Here is a 27,899-nt window from a genome sequence, read left to right as displayed (position 1 = left end):
TCTCTAAGGTCTAGTGCCTGGCATATATTGGGAGATTAATAAATGTGTTTTGACTTTTTGACTAAATACTATAATCTGAGTTGGTAAGTAAATACAGCCTTTGTATCTTAAGTAGATATTAACAGCAATAAATATTTATTGAATACTTACCATACAATGCTATTAACTATGATCATTTAAAGAATACTAAGATATTTAACCTAAGAAACAAGACAGCCATACACAAACACATGCTCTAATTACTATCCAATCCGTTGTATGCTAGTAATGATGATTTATATTTGTTGTAGCTCCTTCTGATTTGCAAAATGCTTTATGTGTAATATCTCATTTGAGATCTTGTCCACAATATTTGTACATAATGCTTGTGTACAATATCTCCTAACAATTCTATACATCTGAAAAATAGGTTTTTTGCAAATGATGAAACTTAAATTTAAAGATGCTAATTGACTTCCATAAGGCCATACAACTAGAACTAGAATTTAATCCCAGTTCTGATTCTATTCAATTCTACTGTGTTTCTACTAACATTTTCTTCTGCTGATTGAGTGATAGAGAAAATTTGCACTTTTGGAGTTTAAAGGAAAAAATAACAGGACTCTAGTAAATTAACTCCTGTAAAAACAATATTCCATTTCCCCATCCTCCCTTTTTGCTAGACTTTTATTTCCCTTGTGATGATTCCTTACAATTGGTCCTAAGACATGCTAGATAGTAATCAGAGAATTGCTTCCAAAACATTTCTGATATTATGTTAGACCCTAAGGGTAAATTCTGAGATTACATTGCCTTGTGATGCTTCAATGATCATGATTATCCCCTTTTTTTCTGACAAGCACTGAAATATTTCCTTTTTCAGGAATCATTGGTTTCTTTCAGATGTATGAATCTAATCTCATCATCTCTTCCATATGCTGTTAGCTAAAGCTATATGTGTCTGCTTATAGTATTCCTTCTTCCCCTAATGCCTGGTACCCCACTTTTTGAAATTCTAACCATCCTTGAAGGCCCAGGTTGTTTTCCTTCTTCATGATCATGCCAATGGCAAGAGATTTCTCTCCCATCAATACTTCCTGAAGTACTCTTATAGTACTTGTGTCTTTTATGTGTTATTTCTAAATTTGACCTTAGATTTTTTAATTTTTTCTTTTCAATCCATGGAACAAAACAAGTGTTTCCATGGCCTGTTATTAAAAAAAAAGATTGCACATGACATTGGAAATCTACCACATACAACTTTCTATCATCTCCAAATATACAACAAAGTTATCTAAATTTTTCCCTTTTTTTCTTTCCTTCACTCCCCACCACGGAGATGTATGTATTCCATATGTAATATATAAAATTATTCTATACATGCTTCAGTTCTTTCTCTGGCTTCAAATAGCATCTTTCTTCATATGTCCTTTATTTTTAATTTGTGTATAATATTCAAAATGAATAAGGTACAAAGTTGTTTTTAAAACAATATTGTTGTTACTATGTACAATATTTTCTTGGTTCTATTCACTTTGCTCTTCGTCATTTTGTAAAAGTCTTTCCATGCTGTTTGTTTTTGTTTTTGTTTTTTTAGGGGGGGGGTGTTGCAAGGCAAATGGGGTTAAGTGGCTTGCCCAAGGCCACACAGCTAGGTCATTATTAAGTGTCTGAGACCAGATTTGAACCCAGGTACTCCTGACTCCAGGGCTGGTGCTTTATCCACTACGCCACCTAGCTGCCCCTTCCATGCCCAAGTGACTTGCCCAAGGTCACACAGCTAGGCAATTATTAAGTCTCTATGGCACTTAAGGTCTTATTTTTTTTTCTTCATCATTTTCTTTCCTTAAAGCCCTATGCTTGCTTATTAATTTTTTCTGTCCTCCTTGGCAGAAGAAATTATTGTCTTCTCCAGTTCATTTCATTTACCTTCCCATTTTTGACTTTGTTCTTCCATACAAATTGGAATGGAAAGCATTTGCACTTCTTATTTGGGTAGAATGTGTTTGTTATATCTCCTTTCATTTAAAAAAAAGCACCCTTTCTTTTAGGATGATTTCAAAATCACAAACCTGTTACCTTTGCCTGGCAGTCCCTTTATGTTCCTATTTCTTTTTTAGGTTTTTGCAAGGAAATGGGATTAAGTGACTTCCCCAAGGCCACACAACTAGGTAATTCTTAAGTATCTAAGGTCAGATTTGAACTCAGTTACTCCTGACTCCAGGGCTGGTGCTCTATCCACTGTGCCACCTAGCCACCACCGTTGCTATTATTTTTGTAAAATATTTCTGAATCTCATGTATTTAAGAATCTAGAATTCTTAAGGGACTATAAGATTGAGCATTATCAAGTATTGTGTTGTTCTCTGACCATTCAGCAGGGTTGGTCAAGTATTTTATAGACTTGCTAATTTAAACACTGTCATCACCATGATTATAATTATCAGTATCAGCTGTCATTATTATAGCTTTTACACTTAATTCACAAGAGCTCAAAATTTTACAGTTCTTGCTTCCTAGCCCTTGAATGCACTTTGATAATTTTTTTTAATCTGACATGTAAGGCATAAGATCACCGAATTTTCTCTTAGTGATGGACTTAATTAACTTCTTATGAGTCATAGTAATACATAATCCAACCTACCATTGATTTCTAAGAATCACTAATTTGAAAACTCAAATTTGCTTTGGCCATACCCAAATTTCCTGATATTACCCACTAGCTTCCAAAAACACCTTACGTCCTTCTTGTAGTTTCCAACTGGGGGTCAATTCCTCTCAAGGGATCAACTTAAATTTGAGAGATGAGAGGAAAAGACTAAAGTCCATAGCCTCTCTATCCCTTATTGTGGAGTGGAACTTGATCATATGTCCAGCAGGGAATATGGCCATGGAACCATTCTTTGTATTAATTCCCAATTCCTGAATTCTGACATGGAAGTCCAATGTTTCAGAATTTAGTTGTACAGCCCTAGGTTATGTAGAGCAATCTAATAAAATCAGAAGCAGCATCATTCTGCCACTAAAACAAAGATTCTCATGGATTGTCATGAAAGTCAAGTGAAAAATAAATAAAATAAAGAGACAAAAAATGTTACTATATTTCATTTGTCACATACGTGGAGTGTTTTGTTTTATTATATAGACTATATATATAAAATATATATTATATATGTGTATGTATATATATGAATGTAGATTTTTATCAGCTTGGTACCTAAATTAGTTTTTTTTTCAAGTAAACATTATTTGTGGTATGCCATAAGTAAATATTTCTCATCTAAAGCTATTCTAATAGCCATTGATTTTGTTTCAATCTAAAAAAATAAAATAATGGAAAATATGAGAGAAGGAATACTATTTTAGATTGGATATTAGTTGAAATTAAAGAGATATGAACCTTGGGGTTTTAAAAGTCAAATATACTTGCTTTATTAGTTATATACATTATGTATTTCAGAAATAAAAATCTGTTCCTACTCTGATAAGTTTCTTTGCAGTAATTATATCATCAAAACAGAAGTATTATACTTGAAAAAGCTGCAAGCATTTACAGATTTTATTTAACATTGAGAGGTTCACACAATCTTAAAGCAAGCCTATAAGATGTCATAACATCAATTTGTCTGTCTGCACTGTCACAACTTCTGAAGGTTTAATTTGGACATTAGTTTTGGACAAAGCTAAGTGTTCCATAAGTACTGTAATTTCATTGACTATATGATACTCAGATTTTTGAGACTATCATGTTTTTATTTAATTTCCCTGAAATATATTACCAAACTGAGAAGCATTGATGGTATCTAAAATTGGTTCATATATCACCATTTTTAAGGGAGTAACAAAAAGACATAAAAAAGGATACAAAGGACTTGCAATCTTTTCTTTGAAAAGGGTGTGGAAAGAACACATATCATTTGAGTTTTGGGGGGAGGGAAATTAGAAGCTGTGAACAATGTCCATTGAGAGACAAGCTAGCTATACTACATTGTTGACAAAAATTACCACATTGATGCTCTTTCTACCCAGTACTACTGAAATGCCATGATACCTCTCTGATATGGGAAGGAATCATATTCTAAAGCCAAGAACTCTTGCAGCATCTAGACCATCAATAGAAGACTTGTTTCCCACTAGACCAGGCCACAGGGTGATGACAATTCTGACAAAGACAGTGAGAAGGATGTCCTTGCACAACATTGCCCTAACCATAATCGATATAATGTACAAGCCATGCCATCATTCATTTGATGTCTTGGTTTCCTTTGATTACAAAAGACCACAACCTTAAAGTACTAAGTGATGCAATGGATAAAACACTTGACCTGGAGTCTGGAAAACCTTAATTCAAATCCAGCTTTAGATAATGTGACCCTAAACAAGTCTTTTAATCTATGCCTCAGTTTGTTCAAATGTAAATTGGGAATAACACCTACCTCCTAGAGCTGTGAAAATCACATCAGATAATGTTGTAAAATACATGTTTGATATGTGGTAGGCATTATGTGAATGGTTATTCACTTTTCTCCTCCTACCCCCTCATGTCAGAGTTAGGCAGTTCTCCTAACTATGAAATTTGATGGTCATTGTTGAGTTCTTACTTGTTAGGACTTCTCTGTAGTTTATGACAACAATGCTTCCATTTCCCCAAATATATCTTCCTATGGTTTTGATAACACTATTCTTTTTCATCATTCTGCCCCTTCTTACTATTCCTTTTGAGTCTCCTTTACTATATAATTTTTTGATGTCTTGCCAAAAAGACTATTTTATAGAGAATTGCTGCAGGGCAAGGGCTTACAGAGGGGAATCAAAAGAAGGAATAGAGGGACAGTTCTTTAGAACTTTGCGATTGATTGTACAGCATGCAAGACACTGGCACAGGACTGCCCAGCATGGCATGCCCTCACCAGAGAGGGTGCTGTGTTCTATGAGCAAGGAAGAATTGAAGCCGCTCATGTGATGTGTAAGTTTAGAATAACCAACTAAGGTGATCGCAGGGATTATTTGCACCTGACCTGTAGTGGAGCATTTTGACCTTTTATTAGTCTGATGAACCACAGTCAGATTCACTGTAACTTGTCTCTAACATGGTGATATCACTTTGGTCTTCTTCAATAATGAAGGGCAAGAACCAACCATCTATTTAATTATCAGCCTTCTGTACCACCCCCTGCCAAGTACAGGTATCCCTCATAAGTTTGCTTTAGACCCTCTTCTCTTTTCACATTGTCTCTTGGTGATTTTGTTATATTGGGAGTATAAAGTAGCTATGTTTCAATATATGTGTAGATGCTTATGTATCTCTATGTGTGGCTATATATATCCACACATATGAAATCTCATCAGTATCTGAAATGAATCATGGTCAGCTAGAACTGATTATCTTTTTCACTTTGGAGTCTCGATTGCTTCTTTTCCTTATTTTAACTCACACAGTCAGTTAGTTGATATGTGTTTTATGTTCTCCTTTTAGGAACTTTGAGGCAGGCAATTTCAGTTGAATGAACAGTGACAAGAATAGTGAAAAAGTTGAAAATCTAGAAGGTGCCTTCATTGGAAACAGGAAAGATAGGAAGGAAAGTGAATTTGGGTCAAGACAGTATATTGGAGACAATCCATATTTGTTCATCTTTTGCTACTCATTCTTTCCCAGTGAGAATTAAAAATATGAGTGGTGGAGGAAGAAAGGGGAAATTTCTAACCGGTCACTACTTATAAAAATACAATTAGGAGACATCTGTAGGAAATATGAAGTGAAGGGGAAATGAAAAATATTGGTATTTGGTGGGAGGACAGGTGTTTTTATATGGATAGCTACTGTAAGTCCCTGATTTGGATTAGCTTGTAATTTTCCTAATTGGTCCATGCTTAATGTAGTCATAGAAGGCTAATAGTGGTGGGATGGGCAGATGAAAAGAATGGCATAGTTTTACTGGCTGTAAGCAACATAATGTCCCTAGAATGGGGGTGATGGAATATAAACCAACATTCTAGTCTATGATTGACTGGTCTTATCACCCTTAGAGTCAAGCTACATTCCACAGCTTGCTCCCACTCTTTACCCCCATTTTGAGTACCATTGCTATGAGTGCTCTTGTTTGTTGATAACAACAAATACATTAATTGAATCATGCCCTGGCACACTGCAGAGTTTAGAAAATGAGATTGATAATCACTAAAATTACTTCAGCCTCTCTAAACAGGAAAAAAAATCAAATGTATGTAATCTCCATGCTGTTATATTTAGTTTTAAGGACATTCCATTCATTTGATCCACTAATACATTTATCTTGAATAGGTACTACAAATGAACAAAAAATAGAAGTTCCAACTGAACAGGTGGGAGAAAGTGCTGTATTTATTATAAATGGGTACATAGGCAATACTTTTAATGGCTCTAGTATCTTTATGGGGGATCATATTTTAACAGGATTCTTCAGGTGATACTATACAATGGTACCTCACAAAAGACCTCAGTCTCCAAAAAATCAAAATTACAGTTCAGTCAAAGTACAGTAGAGGGTCATATGGCCAATATCAATAGGCTATATTATGTTACTATTGAACAAAGTTGCACAGTAAGTGACAGAGAAGACCTTTTTAAAATAAGGTAATGAGGGGCAGCCAAGGGGCACAGTGGATAGAGCACCAGTGGACCTGAGTTGAAATTTGACCTCAGACACTTAATAATTACCTAGCTGTGTGACCTTGGACAAGTCACTTAACTCCATTGCCCTAAATAAATTTAAAAAAAGAAAAATGTAATGAGAACAAGAAGGAAGGACTATCATGGGAAGAGTTAAGGATAATGAGCATATATCTGGGTTCCCTAGTGGTACATGTAGAATGTTTAAAGGCTTAGAGAATGGGAGAGGAGGAGAAAACCAAGTGCTTACCTTTTGCCAGAATATGCTAAATTCTTTACAAACAACAGTAAATGACAAAAATGGGCCATCAGGCAAACCCGCCATGGATCATTTTTGGGGAAGTCAAAATATGAAACGATATACAGAAGTTGAGAAGATGGAAACAAGTAGTGATCCAGACAATTTGGAGCATCTACAATGGTGTAATTCAAGATTCTTTGAAATATCCATGTTTTCTTAGAACCCAGATCATGTTCTTATATTTAATAAATAGTTATTAAATTGCACTGAAGATTCATTAAGCATCCACTGTGTATAGAAATGTGGAAGGTTATACTAAACTCTAGGTTAGAGAAACTAAGTCAAAAAATAATAACACCAACTTTCATGGAATCTAGTCTTTTAGGGATTATAGTGCCTGAGTATATGTATGTCATTAAAATAGAAAAATGTAATATGATATAATAATAGTAACTGATGCTTTTAATAGCACTTTTTTGATGCACAAAAATGCTTTACATATATCTCTTCTAATAAATGCTGTAAAAAGGTATAAAGGTATTATCATTTCTTGTTATTATAATATTATCTATTTATATTATTATATATAATATACATCATAATATATATATATATGTATATGTAATAGGGGCATCTAGATGCTACAGCAGTAAATAGAGTACTGACTTTGGAGTCAGGAGGATGAGAGTTCGAATCCAGCCTCAGACACTTGACACTGTGTGACTTTGGGCAAGTCACTTAGCCCTGATTGTCTCACATTCAGGGTCATCTCCTGATGCATATCTGGCCACCAGACCCAGATGACTCTGGAAGAGAAAGGTTGGTGACTTAGCACAATACTCCCTTACTCAATTCACATGTTTGTCATGGTATCACCTCCCTGATGTCATGATCTTCTTTGAGATTGAAGGACAAACATTATATATAAAATATCATGCAATTATGCCATATTTTATGATTGACTATATTGTACTCAGTGTTCAGTGTTATTGCTTTATCTTCTAAACAGCTGTTTGTTACATACTATCATGGCCTGTTTTTATGGATGAGGAAACAGGCTCAGAAAGATCAATCGATAAATATCAAAGGAGAGAACTGAACAGTTCATCTTTATTCTAAGTCCAATGTGTTTTTCCCCATCATTCCATGCTATCTCATAATTGAAACAAAGAAGGCTGACTTAAATAACTTACCTACAATCAAACCAAATTCTCTGACTTTTCTTTCCACTATATTTTAACTATATGTTTACTTTTTATAATTTAGATTCCGTAGTCAGATGTAATTTAGCATTCCTGATGCTGGTAGACAGAAGAATTATCTCACTGACATCTAAGAAGCCTTGCATATTTGCCATTCTATTGTGGGACTGCTTTACACAAAGATAACTAAGCATATATAGGCTAGTGTGATTATTATTAAGATGAGGAGACCCAAGACAATATATCAGAATCTTCTGATAGGTCTTAAGCCTCTCTATATCTCCAAGTTCAATGGCTATCACCACAAAGCCTTCTCATTTGTTCCTTGAAATATTTTCTAATGTTTTGTCATCTCATTAATAATAATGCAATGTTTGTCTTTCATTTTGGAAGAAGACTACAGTATCAGGAAGGTGATCATCTCAGTAAGGAACAGGATCACACAGGACATAATTGTAGTTCTCCTTTCTCTAATGATTTTACAACATACAAGAAATTTTGAGAAGCCTGTCTTCATTTAAAAAAAATTGACCAGGATTATATTTAGGATAAGAGTTTTAGAGATTTTTATATATTTATTATGTGATTATATCACTTTATCTGGTCTGTCTTTCCCAACAATACTCACACAAGCAGTTTGGATTCCCTAGAGGTCATTTGCCTTATGATTCAAGATACTGGTAATTATCCAAAAGATCTTGGATTTCTCCAGAGGCTCCAGGTCATCAAATTACCATTATCAGTCATATCCTAGAACTTTATCATCTTTCAGAAACAGGGTTTATTGAGATAGCATAGCAAACATAGTAGTTATAAAACAGTTCTCCACACAAACTGGGGCTATGGGCACACTCTCCCCTTATATCTTCTGCAAGTTCCCCAGGGAAAGTGGGTTTAAATTGAAAATGATAGTAAAGCATTTGTGTAGAAAGCATGTGACTCCATGGAGTACCTTCTAAATCCTTATCCTAGAAGGTTTGTTTTTTCCCTTGTCATTGAATCCTCATGAAGTGCTCCTTATACATATCTCTTTTCAAGGCTTCAGGGATTCTTGCCTGTCTTCAAGCTACTTCTTCTTTCCATTTCATGACTTCATGATACCTGAAGCCCCTGCTGTCTTCAGGTTTTCTATGGCCATCTGCAGGTACTTCCTCCATTGCTAGTATCTCTAGTAGAGTCTCCTCCCATCTCCTATTGACTTTGCTTTGTCAGTTGACACATGTGATATTTCACAGCAAGCTAGGTGGCATAGTGGATAGAGCACTGACCTTGGAGTCAAGAAGATAGGAGTTTGAATCTATCCTCAGACACTTGACACTTACTGTGTGACCTTGGGCAAGTCACTTCACCCTGATTGCTTCCCATCCAGAGTCATCCCCAGTCATCCTGATTTATATCTGGCCACTGGACCCAGATGACTCTAGAGGAGAAAGTGAGGTTGGTGCCTTAGCAAAAACCCCCTCACTCAAATCCAGTTCATATGCTTGTCATGGCATCATCTCTCTGACATCATGGTCTTCTTTGAGAATGAAGGACAAGCATCATCATCATCATCATCATCATCATCCTTCACAAGGTTCAATCCTGGTCAATTCTGTGTCTAGAAACTTATCTAAGACTAGGGAAGGCAAGCACAAAAGAAGCTAGAGTGTCCTATGTTCACAGACACATGGTGGCTTTGCTCTACTCCCTCACCAAGCAACTTATAGCATTTCTTCCCTTAATGTATGTGATCAAGCAATTGAAGAGCAGAAAAAATGGTTACATTCCATTGCAACTGTAGTAATAGTTCCTGAGACTTGTCCCCAACATAAGAACACCACTGCTTTCACTCAGTTCCCCCCTCAAATTCCCATTCTAACTATGTATTTGCTGACCTCAGTGACTTCTTTTCCTCTCCATTGGCTTTGAGCCTTTAAGGATGACTATTATTTAATCATGACCTCCTTCCTCGTTGGAAAAAGAACTGTGCAAGCTCCCAGATTAACCAGGATCAGCTCACTTTGTGGCTATGGTATTTTCCCCTTGGAGGATTGATTCTATGTTCTAGGGAAGTGGTTGTAGTTCCTTTAGAATTGTCTTTAATAATTGTACTCCCGAGATAAACAAGTCCATTCATTACAAACAAATCATCATTACAAAAACTGCTAAGGTTTACAGTATTCTTCTGGTTCTGCTCACTTCACTGAGCATCAGCTCATGCAAGTCTTTTCAGGCTTTTGTGAAGTCTTATTCCTCATGATTCCTGATAGAACAATAGTACTCCATCACATTGCTATAGAGCAATTTCTTGGAGAATTAGCAATTCTCCAATATGTGGCTTTCCTCTCAATTTCTAATATTTTTCCACTACAAAAAGAACTGCTGTAAATATTGTACCTCTAGGTTCCCCCCCCTTTCTTATGATCTCTTTGAGATACATGCCTACCAGTGGTACTATTGGATGAAATGTTATATTCAGTTTTATTGCCCTTTGCACATAGTTCCAATTTACTCTCTGGAAAGGTAGGATCAGTTCAAAGCTCCATCAACAATGCATTAAGGCCCCAGTTTTCCCATATCCCCTCCAACAATGACCATCTTTCTTTTTTGTTATGTTGACCAATCTGATAGTTGTGGGGTAGTACTTCATTTCTCTAATAAATAATGAATTAGAACATTTTTTCATATGACTATAGTCATCTGCCAACTGCCTGTTCATATCCTTTGGCCATTTATCAATTGGGGAATTATGTTTTTCTTTATAAATTTGACTCAGTTTTCTATATATTTTAGAAATGAGCCCTTTATCAGAAACACTAGCTATAAAAATTTTTTTCCAGACTTACTGCATTCTTTTTACTCTTGGTTGTATTGGTTTCATTTGTGCAAAACATTTTTCATTTAATGTAAATTAAATTATCCATTTTGCATTTTTATTATGTTCTTTATCTTTTCATTGGTCCATCAAACTAACAGATAAACTATTCCTTGTTCTCCTAACCGGCTTATGTTACCACCTTTTATCTTATTTATCTTTATTTTATCTTTACATCTTATTTTTAGTATAGGGTTGAGATGTAGGTCTATGTTTAGTTTCTGTCATAGAAATTATTGTTAGAGAGTGAATTCTTGGGACGGCTAGGTGGTGCAGTGGTTAAAGCAACGGCCCTGGAGTCAGGAGTACCTGGGTTTAAATCCAGTCTCAGACACCTATCCATTTGCCTTGCAAAAACCTAAAAAAAAAAAAGGAGTGAATTCTTATCCCAAAAGCTGGAGTCTTAGGCTTATTAAACAGTAGATTAATAAAGTAATTTACTGTTTCTTTTATAGCTAATCTATTCCAGTGATCTGCTACTCTATTTCTTAGTGTCAAACAGTTTTGATGACTGCTGCATTATAATCCAATTTTAGATCTGGTAAAGCTAGGCCAGCTTCTTTTGAAGTTTTTTCATTACTCTCCTTGATAGTCTTGACCTTTTGTTCCTCCATATAAATTTTATTTCTATTTTTTCTCCATAAATAAAATAATTTTTGGTAGTTTGATTAGTATGGCACTGAATAAATTAATTTAACTAGAATTGTCATTTTTATTATACTAGCTCGGCTTACCTGTGAGTAAATGATATTTGTCTAGTTATTTAGACCTGATTTTATTTGTGTGAAAAGTATTTTTAATTGTTTTCATATAGCTTCTGAGTTTGTCTTGGTAGGTAGACTTCCAAGTATTTTACACTGTTTACAATTGTTTTCAATGAGATTTCTTTTTCTATCTCTTGCTGCTGTGCATTGTTGGTAATATATAGAAATGCTGACCATTTTGTGGGTTTGTCTTATATCCTGCAACTTTGCTGAAATTGATAATTGTTTCAAATAGTTTTTAAGTTGATTTTCTAGAATTCTCTAAGTATGCCATCATATCATCCTGAAGGGGTAAAAGTCTTGCTTCCTCACTGCCTATTCTAATTCCCTCATTTTCTTTTTCTTTTCTTATTGGTGAAACTAATATTTGTAATACAATATTGAATAATAGTAGTGATAAGGGGCATCATCTTTTCATTACTGGTCTTAGTGGGAATGCTTCTAGTAAAATGCTTACTGATTTTAGATAGATACTGATTATTGTTTTAAGAAAAACTCAATTTATTCCTATGGTCTTTAGTGTTTTTATTAGGAATTGGTTCTGTATTTTATCAAAAAAAACATTTCAGAATCTATTGAAATAATCATATGATTTCTGTTTGTTTTGTTATTAGTATGATCAAAAATGTTGAGAATATTTTTAATATTGAACCAGAATGTTCTAAATCCATCATGACACCATTATCTTTTCAGTCACTCAGGATCAGATCCTTTGTCTTATCCTCTTCTTTTATCACTCAAGTCAAATATCCATTCACTTTGTAATTTCTACTGAAACATTTCTTATATTTTCCCCCTTCTCTGTACTCATGCAACTGCCAGTATAGTTCTTGTGCCATCCCCTGTCTCTTGGACTCTTACAATAGTCCCCTGATTCATCTACCTTCCTCAAGTCTCACCCCACTCTAATGATTCTTCTACAGTATAACTTAATCATTCCCTACTTCATGGGTATTCCCTCAATTTGTTAATTCCCTCATTGTTAAATATTTTGGAATAAATAAACCCTTTTCCCTTTTCTTTAATCTTTTTGGTATATATTCCCAACAGTTTTATAGACCTTTGGGTATAGTTCCAAATTGTTCTCGAGAATGAATGGATCAGTTCATAATTCCAACAGTTGCTTGGTGTCTCTGTTTTTCCACATCTCCAATATTTTTTCCTTTTCTGTCATGTTGGCCATGTGAAAGGTGTAAGAATAGTTTAAATTGCATTTTTCCAGTCTATCAATTTAGAACATTTTGTCTATATAAGATCTCCTGGACTTTCAAAAGAGCTCTGCAATTGGTCACCCTTCTTCAAGTATCTCCCCATTCTAATCATACCTTCCACCACAACTTGATCAACCATTCCCAAATGATGGACATTCCTTTAATTTCCAATTCTGTGCCACCACAAAAATGCTGTGTACATAGTTCATATTTATAGTTGAACCAGTTCACATTTTCACTGCTAGTGTACCAATTTTTCCACATCACCTACAAGACAATTCTGGCACTTCTGGCACCTTTTCTATATGTAATCAATTCCCTCCATATTTTCTTAAAGAGACTACTTTTCAGCGAAAATTGCTGTAAACTTTCTTTTCTCACATTCCTGCTTTCCATGTTGTTCCTCTACTCCAAAGACTCTAGTGGCCCCCTATGAACAATAGGATTAAGCATTTATTTCATAATCTTCTCAGGTTTTATTTAAAATTTCTGTTTTTCTATAACTTTATGATATAAACAACTTTTAGTAGAGAAGCACTTGGATATATAATACATTTATAATATAATGATTTATAATATATTGGCCTCATAGATAGAAGGCTAGACTAAGAGTCAAGAAGACCTGAGATCTAATTCTGTCTCAAGATACTGACTTGCTATGTTACCCTGGGCATGTCACAGAACCTTTCTCAGGCTCTGATTCCTCACATATAAAATGGGAGTAATAATAACTCCTACCACAAAAGAGTGATTAGGCAAATCAAACAAGAAAACATAAAGCATTTTTGTAAGCCTTAAAGGCTAGCTTTTATTATTTATTCCTAAATAAGGAACATACTTATCTAGGACATAGATACTATTTTTTTTTACTCACAAGAATGTATAGTCAATAAAATTAGAAATGACTATTCTAGAGTTCTACTTTGAACATGTTCAATACATATATATGGTGCAATGCAGTACATGTGTCTTAAAATGTTGATCAAACAATATACCATTATCTGTGGTAGAAGAGTGATATAACACAAGTCTTTTGTTTTGGGTTTTGTTTTTATATGTATTCCATAGAGGGGATGTCTGGAGTACAGTACAGTACAGTAAATTTGATGACCCTGCCATCTCTCCTGCCCTCATATTGAAAAGTAGCAAATCTCCTCGTGCTGACTTTGAATGCACCATACATGCAAATGGGTTTTCGGGTGACAGTATCTAAAGCGGTAATGAAGAATCTGGTTTAGGGTCAAATGGGCTTATTTCAAGAGAAACTCCCATGCTCATTGTTTAAAGGATATTGAATGAAAAGAAGATATTTTTTCCAGAAATATCTAGTTCATCCTATAAAAGCATTCAGCATTCTGATCAAAAGCTGAGTGAATTGCTTGATGTCTCATGTTCCTCCTTTTTTCTTTTACAGATAATGAATTCATCTACAGAGAACAGAAAGGAACTGTGATGTTGCAGAATGTTGAGACAAATAGAAGTTCTGTATTAATAGAAAGCAAAAAAATTGTAAGTACCTTCTTTAATGACCGGGATAATTTCAGTTTTTCCTCCTTCAGGTCAATAAAGCAGAAAATGACTTTAGATTTCAACTTTCTCTATAGCCAGGCAGGAGCAATAAATTTGTAATACCACAGGCTAAGTCAGTGAGGAGAATGTGAAATTGAGCCTCCTCTAATTTAATAAGCTGGAATCTCGCTTTCTTTCATTGTACAGAATATTCTCTGCAGGTATTGGAAACAAGTGTTGCATATCATATATAATTGAAAGATAAAGTCCTATGGCATTTACACATTTACAGAACAATTGCAGTAATGTATATGTAATACTCCAAGAAGTCTTACCCAATCTCTTTCAGAAAATCCATTCTCACATGTACAATATGGGAGATATTAATGGAAGAGAAATCTAATCATTTTAATGGTGGAACCCAAACAAATCTTAATTCAGTATAAGAATCACATCTTGGTAATATGGAAAACTTGATTTTTTCCATATCTTTGAAATATTGTATTAAATCTCTTGTTTGATAAAGTCAAGATTTGTTATTACATTGTGGCATATAACTTCTTAAGAAATTAAAAGGCAAGTCCCAATTTTCCTTTTTCATGTGTTCACTGGGGTGAGAATTAAGCTCCTAGGGCTTATTTTATTTTATTTATTTATTTTTAGCTTTTGCACGGCAATGAGGTTAAGTGGCTTGCCCAAGGCCACACAGCTAGGTCATTATTAAGTGTCTGAGGCTGGATTTGAACTCGGGTATTCCTGACTCCAGGGCTGGCACTCTATCCACTGTGCCACCTAGCTGCCCCAGGTTTATTTTATTTTTAAAAGAGATGATGATTTGACAAATTATCTAGGAAAAGAGTTCAAAGTAGATCAAGGATCAAAAGTGATACTTTTTCTAAACAAAGCCAAATAAGTCTGACAAACAGTACCAAAACTTCTGAATTGGAACTAATACTGTTTTGAAATTGATGTGGATTAGAAATGTCAAATTTTGGGCTTTTAAAGTTGGAAAACTCCAAAGAGGTGATCTAAAGTCAGCCTTCTCAGTTGACAAGTGAATAAATGGAGATGTAAGAAGATAAGATGATTCATACTTTTGAACCCAAGTCTCCTGCTTGCCATTCCCATATATTTTTTTTCAATAGAACATAAATTGCAGTGGGTACAAAGGTTAGTTTTATTTCCATGCAATTTAATTCATTGGTTCTTGTAGAAATTAGAATTTTACTTCTCTTACCTTAAAAAATGCTTAAATTATAAATTTAATTTTCTTTTGTAACAAAGTAAATTTATTTAGCATTCATTTTGTTTAAAAATACAATTTTCTCTTATGAGACAAATTAATTTAGACAAGATAGGATAGATCTTAATCTTCCATGTGGAAGTTCTGTGACTATAAGGAAGGCATATTAAGTCTCTTTGTTTTGTTTTGTTTTGTTTAGTGCAACAATCTTAGTTTATGAAATGATTTGTAAGGATACTGCTACTGCTGCTGCTGCTGTGGTTGGTGCTGCTGCTGTTAAAATAAATGCACATCTATTTCTGCATACTAAAAAAAACACTCAAAACACTTAAGGCAGAACCTGGCAAAAACTAATTCAACACATTTCCAAATATCCCAGGTGCAGAAAAGGTTTTCTAATATTAATTGAAAGGCAGAAATGAACAGAGAATATTGCCAAGGGTGACTAGATTTTAATGTCAGAAAGTTATCAATATTTCCTGGGAAGGTGTCAGATTAGTAAAAGTAGGTTGCCATACATACAACTATACTTAGTAATGAAATGCTGGAATATGAACTGTCTTCTCTTTCTAAGATCAATAGTCCATGACAGATCATATATTTTATCTGAAGTCGTTTTAGCCAAGTAATAAGGCAACTTCAGACACCATCTTTGGTACAGAAAAGAGATTCTTATCACCCTAAATGATTCATACATTCCATGTCATGTAAATTTTTCCTCCTTTTTAAGGCACCTTGTTAATAATGATTAGTCTAGTGCTTATTTTAGTCTTATCCCCAGGACACATTCAAACGGCTTAATTAGTGGCCTCTGTGATATGGAAGGAAAGAAAGTGTAGTTTAGGACTTGAATAATGGTATCCAGAATATCTGTTTCCTTGATTTTAAGTCCATGTCTGCTATTAATAATTTCTTGAGTTGAAGTCATCTAACCTTCCTTTGCCTCAGAGGAAGCTTCCTCCTCACCCCCAGCATGTTGTATACATCCCCTCTGGGGAATTTATTGGAAGACAAGAATCATGCAAGATGAGAGAACATGTGCATACTTGTGATTAGCATGATCCACATGGATGAGATACTAAATGATCAGTAGGAGTGTCAAAGTATTTCACAAACTTCCCCATGTATATTAATTGCCTCTTAATGAACTAAAAAGGGAAACTATGAGCTCCCTTCAGTGAATATCTCTACATTGTTTTGTAACATTATTAATCAGAGTTTGCAAAAAGAATGTGTACTGGTATTCATTTGAAATATTTAAGTGTCTACACTCATTGGACAGTAAGACAAAAATGAAGCAGCCCCTTACATTCTTTTGGGACAAAAGGGCAATAGGAATACAGATAAGTAAGAACTATATTCACACATACCAATATATACACATAGCAATTTAATAATTTTTGGGAGAGGGTACTACCTAGATTGCTAAATCTACTGTTATGTGATTATCAAAATTTGGGAACTCTTACATTTGGGAGTAGAGGACTGGAATAATTCGGTTATCTCCATTTCATGACTTTGTGCTTTATGACAGCATAAGTTTTGGGTATTTGATAAAAAGTTCTCTTTAGGACCTTTGGAATTATTTCAGTCATAGCTAAAGGAGATTTCTTATTAGTGCCTCTTAGCTATGTGGTGTTGGTGGTGATGACTCACTTTTATATAATATGTAAAGGTTTATAAAGTGCTTTCTTTAGAACATTTTTGTGAGATGGGTTAGAGGAATATTATTTTCCTCATTTTACAAATGGAAGACCTAAAGCTAAGAAAAGTTCACTGTTAGTATAAATAAGAACCCTCATTTGAATCCAGGGTTTCTGATTTCACATCCAAGACTCTTTCAAATATGCTTTTTCAAATTGACCACGCAAAAATGTTAAACATGTTATTAAGGTAGGTTAACATTATAGCATATAAATAATTTGAAAGTTAGAAATAATGTATTTTCAGTATTTTAGGGATCTAGAATTTTAGTGCTGTGAAATCAACTTAATTGCTGCAAATTGAAGCATTGCAACCTGTGTGTATATTAGTAGTTAGTCTTCATTAGCTACTGTGCCTAATGAAAAAAACCCCAAATGTATTCTCTCTTTCTGGTGATAAGCTTTCCTAAACTGAGCTAGATTTACAGGTCAGAAAACAGACAGGTGCTGACCCCCATTCAAAGCAAGGAGGTAGGTAGTACAGTAAATAGTACTGATTTCATATCAGGAAGACCTGAGTTCTAATTCTACTCTCAGCAATTTTGCTGAATGAAGGTGGAGAAAATAATGCAATCATCCTGGTTGGACAGATCTATGTCATATAACCTCTACTTGGCCCTCTCTGCTGCTAAACAAATCTTTATTGTGTGTTTAAGTAACTTACTATCCCACTCAGCAGTTTCTCTTCCAAACTTTAATCTTTCCTCAATCTTCTCATGATTACTCCTTTTTACCCACCCTCTCAACTTAAAACTTGCCTAATATTTTACTGAAGACCTCTCCTCCTTATTTCATATCACCCAGGTGCATTGTGCCACTATCTTCTCTTTTCCCAGTCTCATATGAAAAGGTGGCATTTTGATTTCATCTCCTTCAAGAGATTGTTCTCACAATAGTCCTCATTCTCTCACTTATCTTCATTGTCTGCTCATTCTTATGCCTATGTTTCTCCCAACCTCAAAAAAATCCCCAAAATCTTACATAATACTTCTATCCGCTCCATTTTATTTAATCCTTCTATCTAATCCATCAGCTGTCCCATATCTCTAATTTATTTTGTGGCTAAACTTCTTGAGCAGACTACACTACCTCTCTTCTTATTCTCATCTTGTTCCTATTCAATCTGTCTTCCAAAATCATCGATCAACTGAAACTGCTTTCTCCAAAGTTACTAATAACTCTTATTTTCCAAATCTAATGGACTTTTCTTGATCTTCATACTTATTATTGTCTTTGATCACCCTCATGATATTCTCTTTCCTTTAGGTTTACAGGATACTACCCTCTACTACAGGATACATAGGCTATAATCAGTCCCTCTTAGTCTCCTTTGCTGAATTACTATTCATTTTCAAATCTGCTAAATATGGGTGTGCCACCACACTCTCTCTTGGGTCCTTTTCTCTTCTTCCTCCATGCTATTTTGTTTGTTTATTTTACCAACTTCCTTGGATTTAATTGTCCTCTCTTTGCTGATGATTCTCAAATATACTTATCCTTCCTAACCACTCTTCTCTCCTCTAATCTCAACATTTCCAACTACCTATTAAACATCTTGAATTAGATGTCCCATGGACATCTTCAACTCGCCAAATCTAAAACAGAACTCATTATTCTTATCTCAAAACCCTCCCCACTTATGAACTTTCCTATTACTGTGAAGGGTATCACCATCTTCCCAGTCAGCTAGATTCCTAATCTCTGTCCCCACTCCTACATCCAATTTGTTGCCAAGGTCTATTTATTTCACCTTTGAAACTTCTCTCAAATCTTTCCTCTGATTCTGAAACTACCCTGATGGAGGCTCTTAACTCCTCATGCCTGGGCTCTCTATGAATATAGCTATTGGTTATTCTGCCTACAACAGGTCTATACCTATTCCAATACAAAGTAATGTTTCTAAAGCTTAGGTCAGCTTCTTACTTAAGTAAACCCTTGTGCTTCCCTATCACCTCCATGATTATTTATTTACAAAGTCATCTCTCTGACATTCAATGCTTTTAATAACTTAATCTTCTACCTTTATTGTCTTCTTATACCTGAAGCACAGTTTGTTCCAATTACTAGGGCCTTCTCATCCTATACAAGACACTTAATTTCTTATCTCTTGTGATTGTCATATATCTCATTTGTTTGTCTTCTTTATCTACAATGCTCTCCCTCCTCAACACTCTTCTCCTGACATCTCTAGGTTCCTTCAAGTCCCAACTTAAATCTCACTCTAAGAATCCCTTCACAATCTGTTTTTTATTTTTATTCTGTTGTTGATTTCCCCCTCTCCCTCTTAGTTCTAGAGCCTTCCCTAAATTAATCATTTCCCAGTTATCCTTCACATAGCTAATTTTTATATAACTGTTTCCATGTGATTTTCCTTGTTAGATTATGAGCTCCTTGAGACCCAGGACTATCTTTAGCCCTTCTTTGTATCATCAGCATTTAGTACAGTGCCTAGGATACATCCACAATAAATGTTTATGTACTGCCCCACTACTGGTTCTGTGACTCCAGTAAGGTCTCCTTATCTATAAAATGAGGATAATTAACACTTGTGTCATAGGGATATTGTGAATATGTAAAGTGCATTACATACCTTAAAGTGCATGTAAATGCATATCAAAGTTTTATGGGGGGGGGGCTAGTTAGCATGGCTAGATGGCACTGGCCCTGGTGAGAGAAGGATTTGAGTTTGAATCTGGACTCAGACACTTAATAATGACCTAGTTGTGTGACCTTGGGCAAGTCACTTAACCCCATTGCCTTGCAAAAACAAAACAAAACAAAAGTTTTATGGGAACAGTTGGACTTCATTCTTTACTGGCTTAGCCCTCAGAAACTCAGGGTCACTTCAACCACAATGAGAATTGAGTGAAAGAGATTTTTGTTGTCATTATACACCAACAGGTGTATCCACAACTAAAGTTTCTTCCACTCATTTCCTACATAATCTCCTACCACTATGAAGAGACATTTCATCTCAGTAAAACTACCGGTCAGTTGTTGGAGGATAGTCTGGATCAACATGTGTGGCAGTGTGAACCCTATGCTATACCCACAGTAAAGTACTTTAGAAAAAAAGAGATCAATTGTTTTTTACAAATATTTATGCTAAATCTGCATGTATCCTTTTTCCTTGAATCTCAAGGACAGGTCGGTGGTACAGTGGATAAAGCACTAGCCTTGGAGTCAGGAGGATGGGAGTTGGAATGCAACCTCAAACACTTGACACTTACCAGCTTTGTGACCTTGGACAAGTCGCTTAAACCTGATTGTCTCACATTCAGGGCCATCTCCAGTCATCCTGATCCATATGTGGTCACTGAACCCAGATGATTCTGGAGGAAAAAGTGAGAGTGGTGACTTAGCACAGCACCCCTTCATTCACAATGCAATTCATGGGCTTCTCATGGCATCACCTCCCTAATGTCATGGTCTTCTTCCAATCCCCCTAGCCCCAAAATACTTTGATTGATAGTTTTAATTCATTTTCAGCTTTTAGACAAGTCCTTAAGGAAGAACCATATGGAAATATGCAGAAGCCTCTGAGCATATTACTTGAAATCAGGAAATGAAAACCTTGACTTTCTTTTTCTGGTGCAGTAACTGATCCTACAACACTAGGCAAGTCAATGCTCTACCCTAGGCCTTAGCTTCCTCTTCTTCAGCAAATGAGGGAGTTGGAAAGTAAGTACTATGTGTCAGATGCTGTGCTAGATCCATTGAATATAAAGAAAAAAGCTTTAAGAATTTAAATTTAAATTCCTTAATGATTTTACATTCTCTGAAAGCATGGTAATATCAATTAATTAATTAAATTATTATTATTTTATTATTTTTAAGATTTAATTATTTAAATTTAATTTAATTTAATCCAATAAATTATTAAAATTTGTTAAATGATTAATAATAAATAAATAAATAAATAAATCCACGCTACTGATTCTTATAATGTACTTTCTCACATTATGATTTAAATTCTTATGCCTTATCTTCATCTAGGGTAGATGTTACTTTGGGGAAGGAACCATAGTTTCTAGATCTGTATTCTCAGGGCCTGTCACAGGATTGGGAACTTTTGTTGTTCCTCAGGACTATGTAGTTGGTAGCAAAACTGAAATTATAATTTATGGTAAAACTCCCAGTCCAAACCACTTTATTAAACATTACATTGTCTCTCATTGAAGACTTCTTTTTTAAATTGATGTATCATATTGAGCTTTGATCCCTTATAGTCATGAAGAGGATAGTTCAGATATATCTATCATGATTGAAAATTTTCAAAAGCGCTTTAAATGGATAATCTTATCTGAGCCCACCAACCACCTTCTAAGGTTGATTCTTTTATTGCCATTTAACAAATCAGGAAACTGAGGCTTAAAAAGTTTAGGTAACCTGCCTAGTCTCATAGCTATTAAGCATCTGATATTGGGACTCAACCCAAGTCTTTCTGATATAAATTCTAATTTTTCTTTCCAGTATGATATAATTTTTTAAATATGAGATTTAAAATTTAGATATCTTTTTTACCTTGTAATGAATATTTAAAAATCATAGAATTCTCTGAGTGATGTTTGAAGAAGGGAATAAAACCTGTTAATTTTAGTTAAAAACATTCTACCAATTAAGCATATATGTCAAGTTTCTTACCTTTAATATTTTTCAGTATCTAATTTACCAAGAATATTTAAATAAAAACAGAATCTTTTATCTCCTTGTCTTATGCCTTACCTTTCCTACTTGGTATTATGTAACCTTATGACTGAAGAATTAGCATTTTTATCTGGCTTTTCACAAATTAATTAATCCTAATGCCTCCCAGAGAGGGAGATAAATTAGTCAAGTATTATTAGAACCATTTTAAAAATGAGAAAAGGAAGAATCAAAGTCCCCATGCAATCTACTCTGTGACCCTGAAGCAATGTCTGAATTAGAACTTGAGACTACTTGACTTTGGTTTCCTTTTACATATTGTATTGTTGAATTAAGTTAAACTTGTCTTTTTTGCAAGAGTCTTCTTTTATGTGCATGTGTCCTTTCCCCTTAGCTAGATGAGAATTGGAAAAGTACCCTCTGAAAGGCCCTCTCCAATGTGACTCCTAGCCTACTTTTCTAGTTTTATTTCTTATTAGTTTCTTCTTAGTTCTTTCTGGAAATGCCACCTATGCTTCCATGTATTTTATTTCCTTTTTCTTCTTTCTTTTTTTTTACACTTAATCGTATTTTTCCAGTTACAAGTAAAGATTTCATCATTCATTTCTGTAAGATTTTGAGTTGCATATTTTTTCTTTTTCCCTTCCCACCCAAGACAACAAACAATTTGATATGTTATTCATGTATAATCATGTTAAATAATTTCCACATTAGTCATGTTGAAGTGAAAAAAGAATCAAAACAAAACAGAAAACTGTGAGAAAGAAAAACATTTTTTTTTTCTGAGAACTGCTTTGGCAGTTTGGCAGTTTCTTTTTTAAGAACGCTATTTATTTATTTATTTAGAATTTTTACAATTCCCCCCCCCATTCTCACTTCCCTACCCCCTACCCCCCACAGAAGGCAATTTGTTAGTCCTTAGCATTGAAAAAGCAAATTCTTAAAAAAAAAAAAAGTGAAAATACTATACTTTGATTGTATTCAGACTCCATTGCTCTTTCTCTGGATTAGATGACATTTTCCATCACAGATCTTTTGGAATTGTCTTGAATCAGTGTATTGCTGAGAAGAGTTAAGTCTGTCATAACTGATCATCACACAACATTGCTGTAATTATGTTACTATGTACAATATACTCCTCTATGTCTCATTTCACTCAGCCTTAGTATATATGTCTTTCCAGGTTTTTCTGGAATCTGACTGTTCATCATTACTTATAGAAATTATAGCTACTTATAAAAATTACTTATACAAATAATACTATTCTATTGTATTCACGTACCACAACTTTTTCAGTCATTTCCAAATTGAATGATATCCCCTCAATTTATAAATCTTTACAATCCCAAAAACAGCTGCTATAAATATTTTTTTTGTATATGTGGGTCTTTTTTCCCCTTTCTATGATCTTTTTGGGATTCAGCCCTAGTAGTGGTATTGCTGATCAAAGGGCATGCATGGGTTTATAGCCTTTGGGCATAGTTCCAAATTGCTTTGAAGAATGGTTGGAACAATTCACAATCCAACAGCAGTGCATTAATGTCCCAGTTTTCCCACATACACTCCAACATTTATAATTTTCCTTTTCTGTCCTATTAGACAATCTTGTAGGTGAGGTGGTACCTCAAAGATGTTTTAATTTGCATTTCTCTAATAAATAGTGATTTAGAGCATTATTTATATGACTATAAATGGTTTTAATTTCTTCATATGTAAACTCCCTGTTCATATTTCTTGGAAATTTATCAATTGCATAATGAATTATATTTTTACAAATATGTATTCCTCAAATAATGATTTAGAACATTTTTCATATGACTATAGATAGCTTTAATTTCTTCATTTGGAATCTTCCTGTTCATATTCTCTGAATATTTATCAATTGAGGAATGAAATTCTGTCAAATTTGACATAGTTCTCTATATAGTTGAGAAATGAGGCCTTTATCACAAACACTGACTTAAAATTATTTCCTAGCTTTCTGCTTTCCTTCTAATTTGAATTGCTTTTCTTTGTGCAGAATCTTTTTAAATTTAATAAAATAAAAATTATCTATTTTGTATTTCATTATGTTCTCTATCTCATTTGGTCATAAAATTCTTCCTTTCTCAATAGATCTGACAGGTAAATTATCCCTTGCTTTGCTGATTAGTATATGTTATCATGCCAAATCTTTTACCCAGTTTGACCTTATTGGTAGATGGTGTAAGATGTTGGTCTATACCTAATTTCTGCCAAACTATTTCCCAGTTTCCCCCAGCATTTTTTGTCAAATTTTTTATTCCAAAGGTTGAAATCTTTAGGTTCATCAAAGAGTAGATTACTGTATTCATAGTGTACCTTACCTAGTCCACTGATCCATCACTCTATTTCTTAAACAGTTTTGATGATTATTGCTTTATTATGTAGTTTCAGATTTGGTGCATTTTTCCATTAATCCTTTAATATTTTTGACCTTTTATTCTTCAAGATGAATGTTTTTATTTCCAGCTCAATTTTTTTAAATTTGACTGGCATGATACTGATTAATTAGATTTATTTAAATAGAATTTTCATTTTTATTATATTAACTCAGCCTACCTATGATTAATTGATATTTTTAATTGTTTAAATACTACTTTATTTGTATGAAAAATATTTTATGATTGTTTTCCTATAGTTCCTTGATTTGTCTTGGCAAGTACACTCCCAAATAATTTATATCATCTACAGTTATTTTAAATGGAACTTTTCATTCCATCTCTTGCTGCTGGGCTTTTTGGTAATATGTAGAACTACTGATGATTTATGTGGATTTATTTTATATCCTGTAACTTTGCTAAACTTAATTGTTCCAAGTAGTTTCTTAGTTGATTCTCATTCTCTAAGTATATCATATCATATCATATCATCATATCGTCTGCATCATATCATATCGTCTGCAAAGAATAAAAGTTTTGTTTCTTCATTGTCTATTCTAATTCCTTCATTGTCTTTTTCTTTTTGTTATTATTAAAGCTAACATTTCTGATACAAGATTGAATAATACTGGTGATAATGGACATCTTTGCTTCACCCATGATCTGACTGGGAAGGCTTCTTGTTTATCCCTCATTACATATAATGCTTTCTGTTGGTTTTATACTTTTGTCAATCTTATTACCCTATCTTCTTTCCCTTCCTGATTCCCCATAGGTAGGGTAAGATAAATTTCTGTGTCCAACTAAGGGTGTGTGATTCCTTCTTTGAGCCAAATCCAATGAAAGATTAAAAAAAAAATTCAAAAATTCAAAGGGAGTTCACTCATTCCTTCCCTTCTTTCCCTTTATTTTAATAGGTTTTTTGATACCTCTTCATGTGATATAATTTATCCTATTCTGCTTTCATCTTTCCTCTTCTCCCATTACAATTCTTCTTTTCACTCCTTAATTTTTTATGCAATCATATCAAAGTCAACTTATACTCCATAAACTCTGTTTTTGTAGTTCCCTCTGATTGCCCCAATAAAGAGACAATTCTAAAGAGTTACAAGCATCAATTTCCCATGTAGAGATATACATGGTTTGATCTTATTGAATAACATTTTTTTTCTTTTCAGTTTACCTTTCGATGCCTCTCTTTTTTTTTCGATGCCTCTCTTGAATTTTTTATTTGGAGATCAAATTTTCTGTTTGCCTCTTGTCTTTTCATTAAATATTTCCATCTTTTCCACTGAAAGATATACTCATTTTGTTGGGTAGTTGTTTCTTGGTTGTAATCCAAACTTCTTTGCCTTCTAGAATTTCATGTTCCAAGCCCTTTGATCCTTTAATATAGAAGCTGCTAAGTCCTGTGTAATCCTGACAGGCCTCTTTGTTATTTGAATTGTTTCTGTCTGCCAGCTTGCTGTATTTTCTCCTTTCCTGATAATTCTGGAACTTGATTACAATATTCCTTAGAGTTTTCACTTTAGAATCTTTTTCAGGCAGCGATTGGTGAATTCTCTCAATGACTATTTCACACTCCAGCTCTTGGTTTTCCTTGATGATTTCTTGAAATACGTTCAGACTTACTTGTTTTCTTTTTTTGGTGTGACATTCACGTAGTCCAATAATTCTGAAATTCTCTCTCTTGATTCTATTTTCCACACCTGTTGTTTTTCCAATGAAATATTTTTCATTTTCTTCTTTTTTTAATTTTTTATATTTTGTTTGACTGATTCTTGATGCCTCAGAGTCATTAGGTTACACCTATTTAATTCTAATTTTTAAGAAATTAATTTTTAACAGCTTTTGTATCTCCTTCTCCACTTGATCCATTCTACTTTTAAAGGAGACCCTTTCTTTGGTGGACTTTTTTTTTCATTTGGAAAATTCTATTTTTTTTAAGAAATTGCTTTCTTCAATCAATTTTATTCTTCCTTTTCCAAGCTATTGATTCACCCACACACATTTCTCCTATATAACTCATTTCTTTTCCCAATTTTTCTTCCACCTCTCTTATTTTTAAAATATCTTTTGACTCTGATGTTTGTCCTGAGTTCTCAAAGAAGACCATGACATCAAGTAAGGTGATGCTATGACAAGCATATAAATTGAATTCAAGTGAAGGGAATATTGTGCTAAGTCACCAACCTCACTTTCTCCTTCACTGCGGCTTCTCCCCAGTCATCTGCTTCGGTAGCCAGACGTGAATCAGGTTGATTGGAGATGGCCCTGGGTACAAGGCAATCAGGGTTAAGTGACTTTCCCAAGCTCACACAGCTAGTCAGAGTCAAATGTCTGAGGCAGGATTTGAACTCCTATCCTTGCCTCCAAGGCCAGTGCTTTATCCACTGTGTCACTTTTTTGAGCTATTTCAATAGGATTTTTTGTACTTCTGACCAATTCATATTTACCTTTGAGGTTTCATATGAAGGCATTTTGCCTTTGTTGTCTTCTGAGTTTGTGTTTTAATCTTCCCTGTTATCTTCATAGCTTTTTATGGTTAGAACTCTTTTTGCTTTGTTGTTTTGTTGCTGTTGTTGTTGTTCATTTTTAAAGTTGAGCTCTGACCATAGGACTCTGGGGGCCCTCACCCAGGCTTCTTGTGTCCCAAGTCAGGGGCTTGCTCACTGGCTTTCTGTATGGGGCCTCAGATGCTATTGGGTAGTCCATTTAAATAGGGTAGCCCAGCATAGTCACACCTGTTGTGCTAAGGTTCTGAGACTAGGAGTTTGCCTTGGGTACCTGACTGGAGGTTTCCCAGCTGGCAAGGCAGGACTGAGAGATCTCCACTGCTGATTTGTGCTGTGACTAAGGGCCTCCCACTGGTTTGCCCAGACTTTGTCTGCACTGCCCTTTCACCCAAGTGAGACAGACCTTTCCTGAAGTGCCTCTGAATTATTTTAGGTTGGAAATTTGTTTCACTCCATCTTTATTGTGGGTTCTCTTGCTCCATAATCTCTTTAGTGACTTGATTTAGAGGCAGAAACATTGTTTCCAAGGGAAACTGCAGAGAGCTCAGGCAACTCCCTGGCTTCTCTCCACCATCTTGGTGCTGCATTCCTCCATACATTTTCATAAGCCAGTAACCATCCCTGATATATGCTCCATTCTCATCTCTATTTATCAGAAGCCTTATCTTCATTTCAACTAATCACCTACAAAGTGACGATTTCCCTGATCCCCCTGCCAAATACCATTGTCCCTTTCTTCATCATATTACCTCAAATTTCCTTAATATATGAAAGCACTTGAGTTAGTCTCTTTTTTCCAACCGTGGTGGGGGGGAAGTGTTATCCATTGTGTCTTGCCAATGCATGGTTTAGGTTTTTTGTCTTTGTTTTATTTTTGTCTCTTTATCTCTAGTCCAAGTACAATGCTGTGTTTGTAGTAGAAATTTAATATATAGAATGAAAATGCAAAAATCCCTCTGAGGAGGATTAGCATAAATTCT

At 34.5% G+C, this 27,899-nt stretch overlaps 1 protein-coding gene across 1 annotated transcript in view; it reads left to right on the top strand.

Moving 5' to 3' along the window:
- The window catches only part of DPP6 (dipeptidyl peptidase like 6), a 1,027,554-nt gene that overhangs the window by 562,527 nt on the left and 437,128 nt on the right, over positions 1 to 27,899 (top strand). Inside the window, exon 4 of the mRNA XM_074195237.1 lies at positions 14,317 to 14,411. Within this exon, the coding sequence (XP_074051338.1) occupies positions 14,317 to 14,411 (95 nt within the window). The remainder of the gene's footprint in view (positions 1 to 14,316; positions 14,412 to 27,899) is intronic.

Source organism: Macrotis lagotis, chromosome 7 (genome assembly GCF_037893015.1).
Source record: "Macrotis lagotis isolate mMagLag1 chromosome 7, bilby.v1.9.chrom.fasta, whole genome shotgun sequence".
Taxonomy (NCBI): Eukaryota; Metazoa; Chordata; class Mammalia; order Peramelemorphia; family Peramelidae; genus Macrotis; species Macrotis lagotis.
Note: the sequence above shows the minus strand (reverse complement) of the source record. Positions and strands in the feature narration are given on the sequence as shown.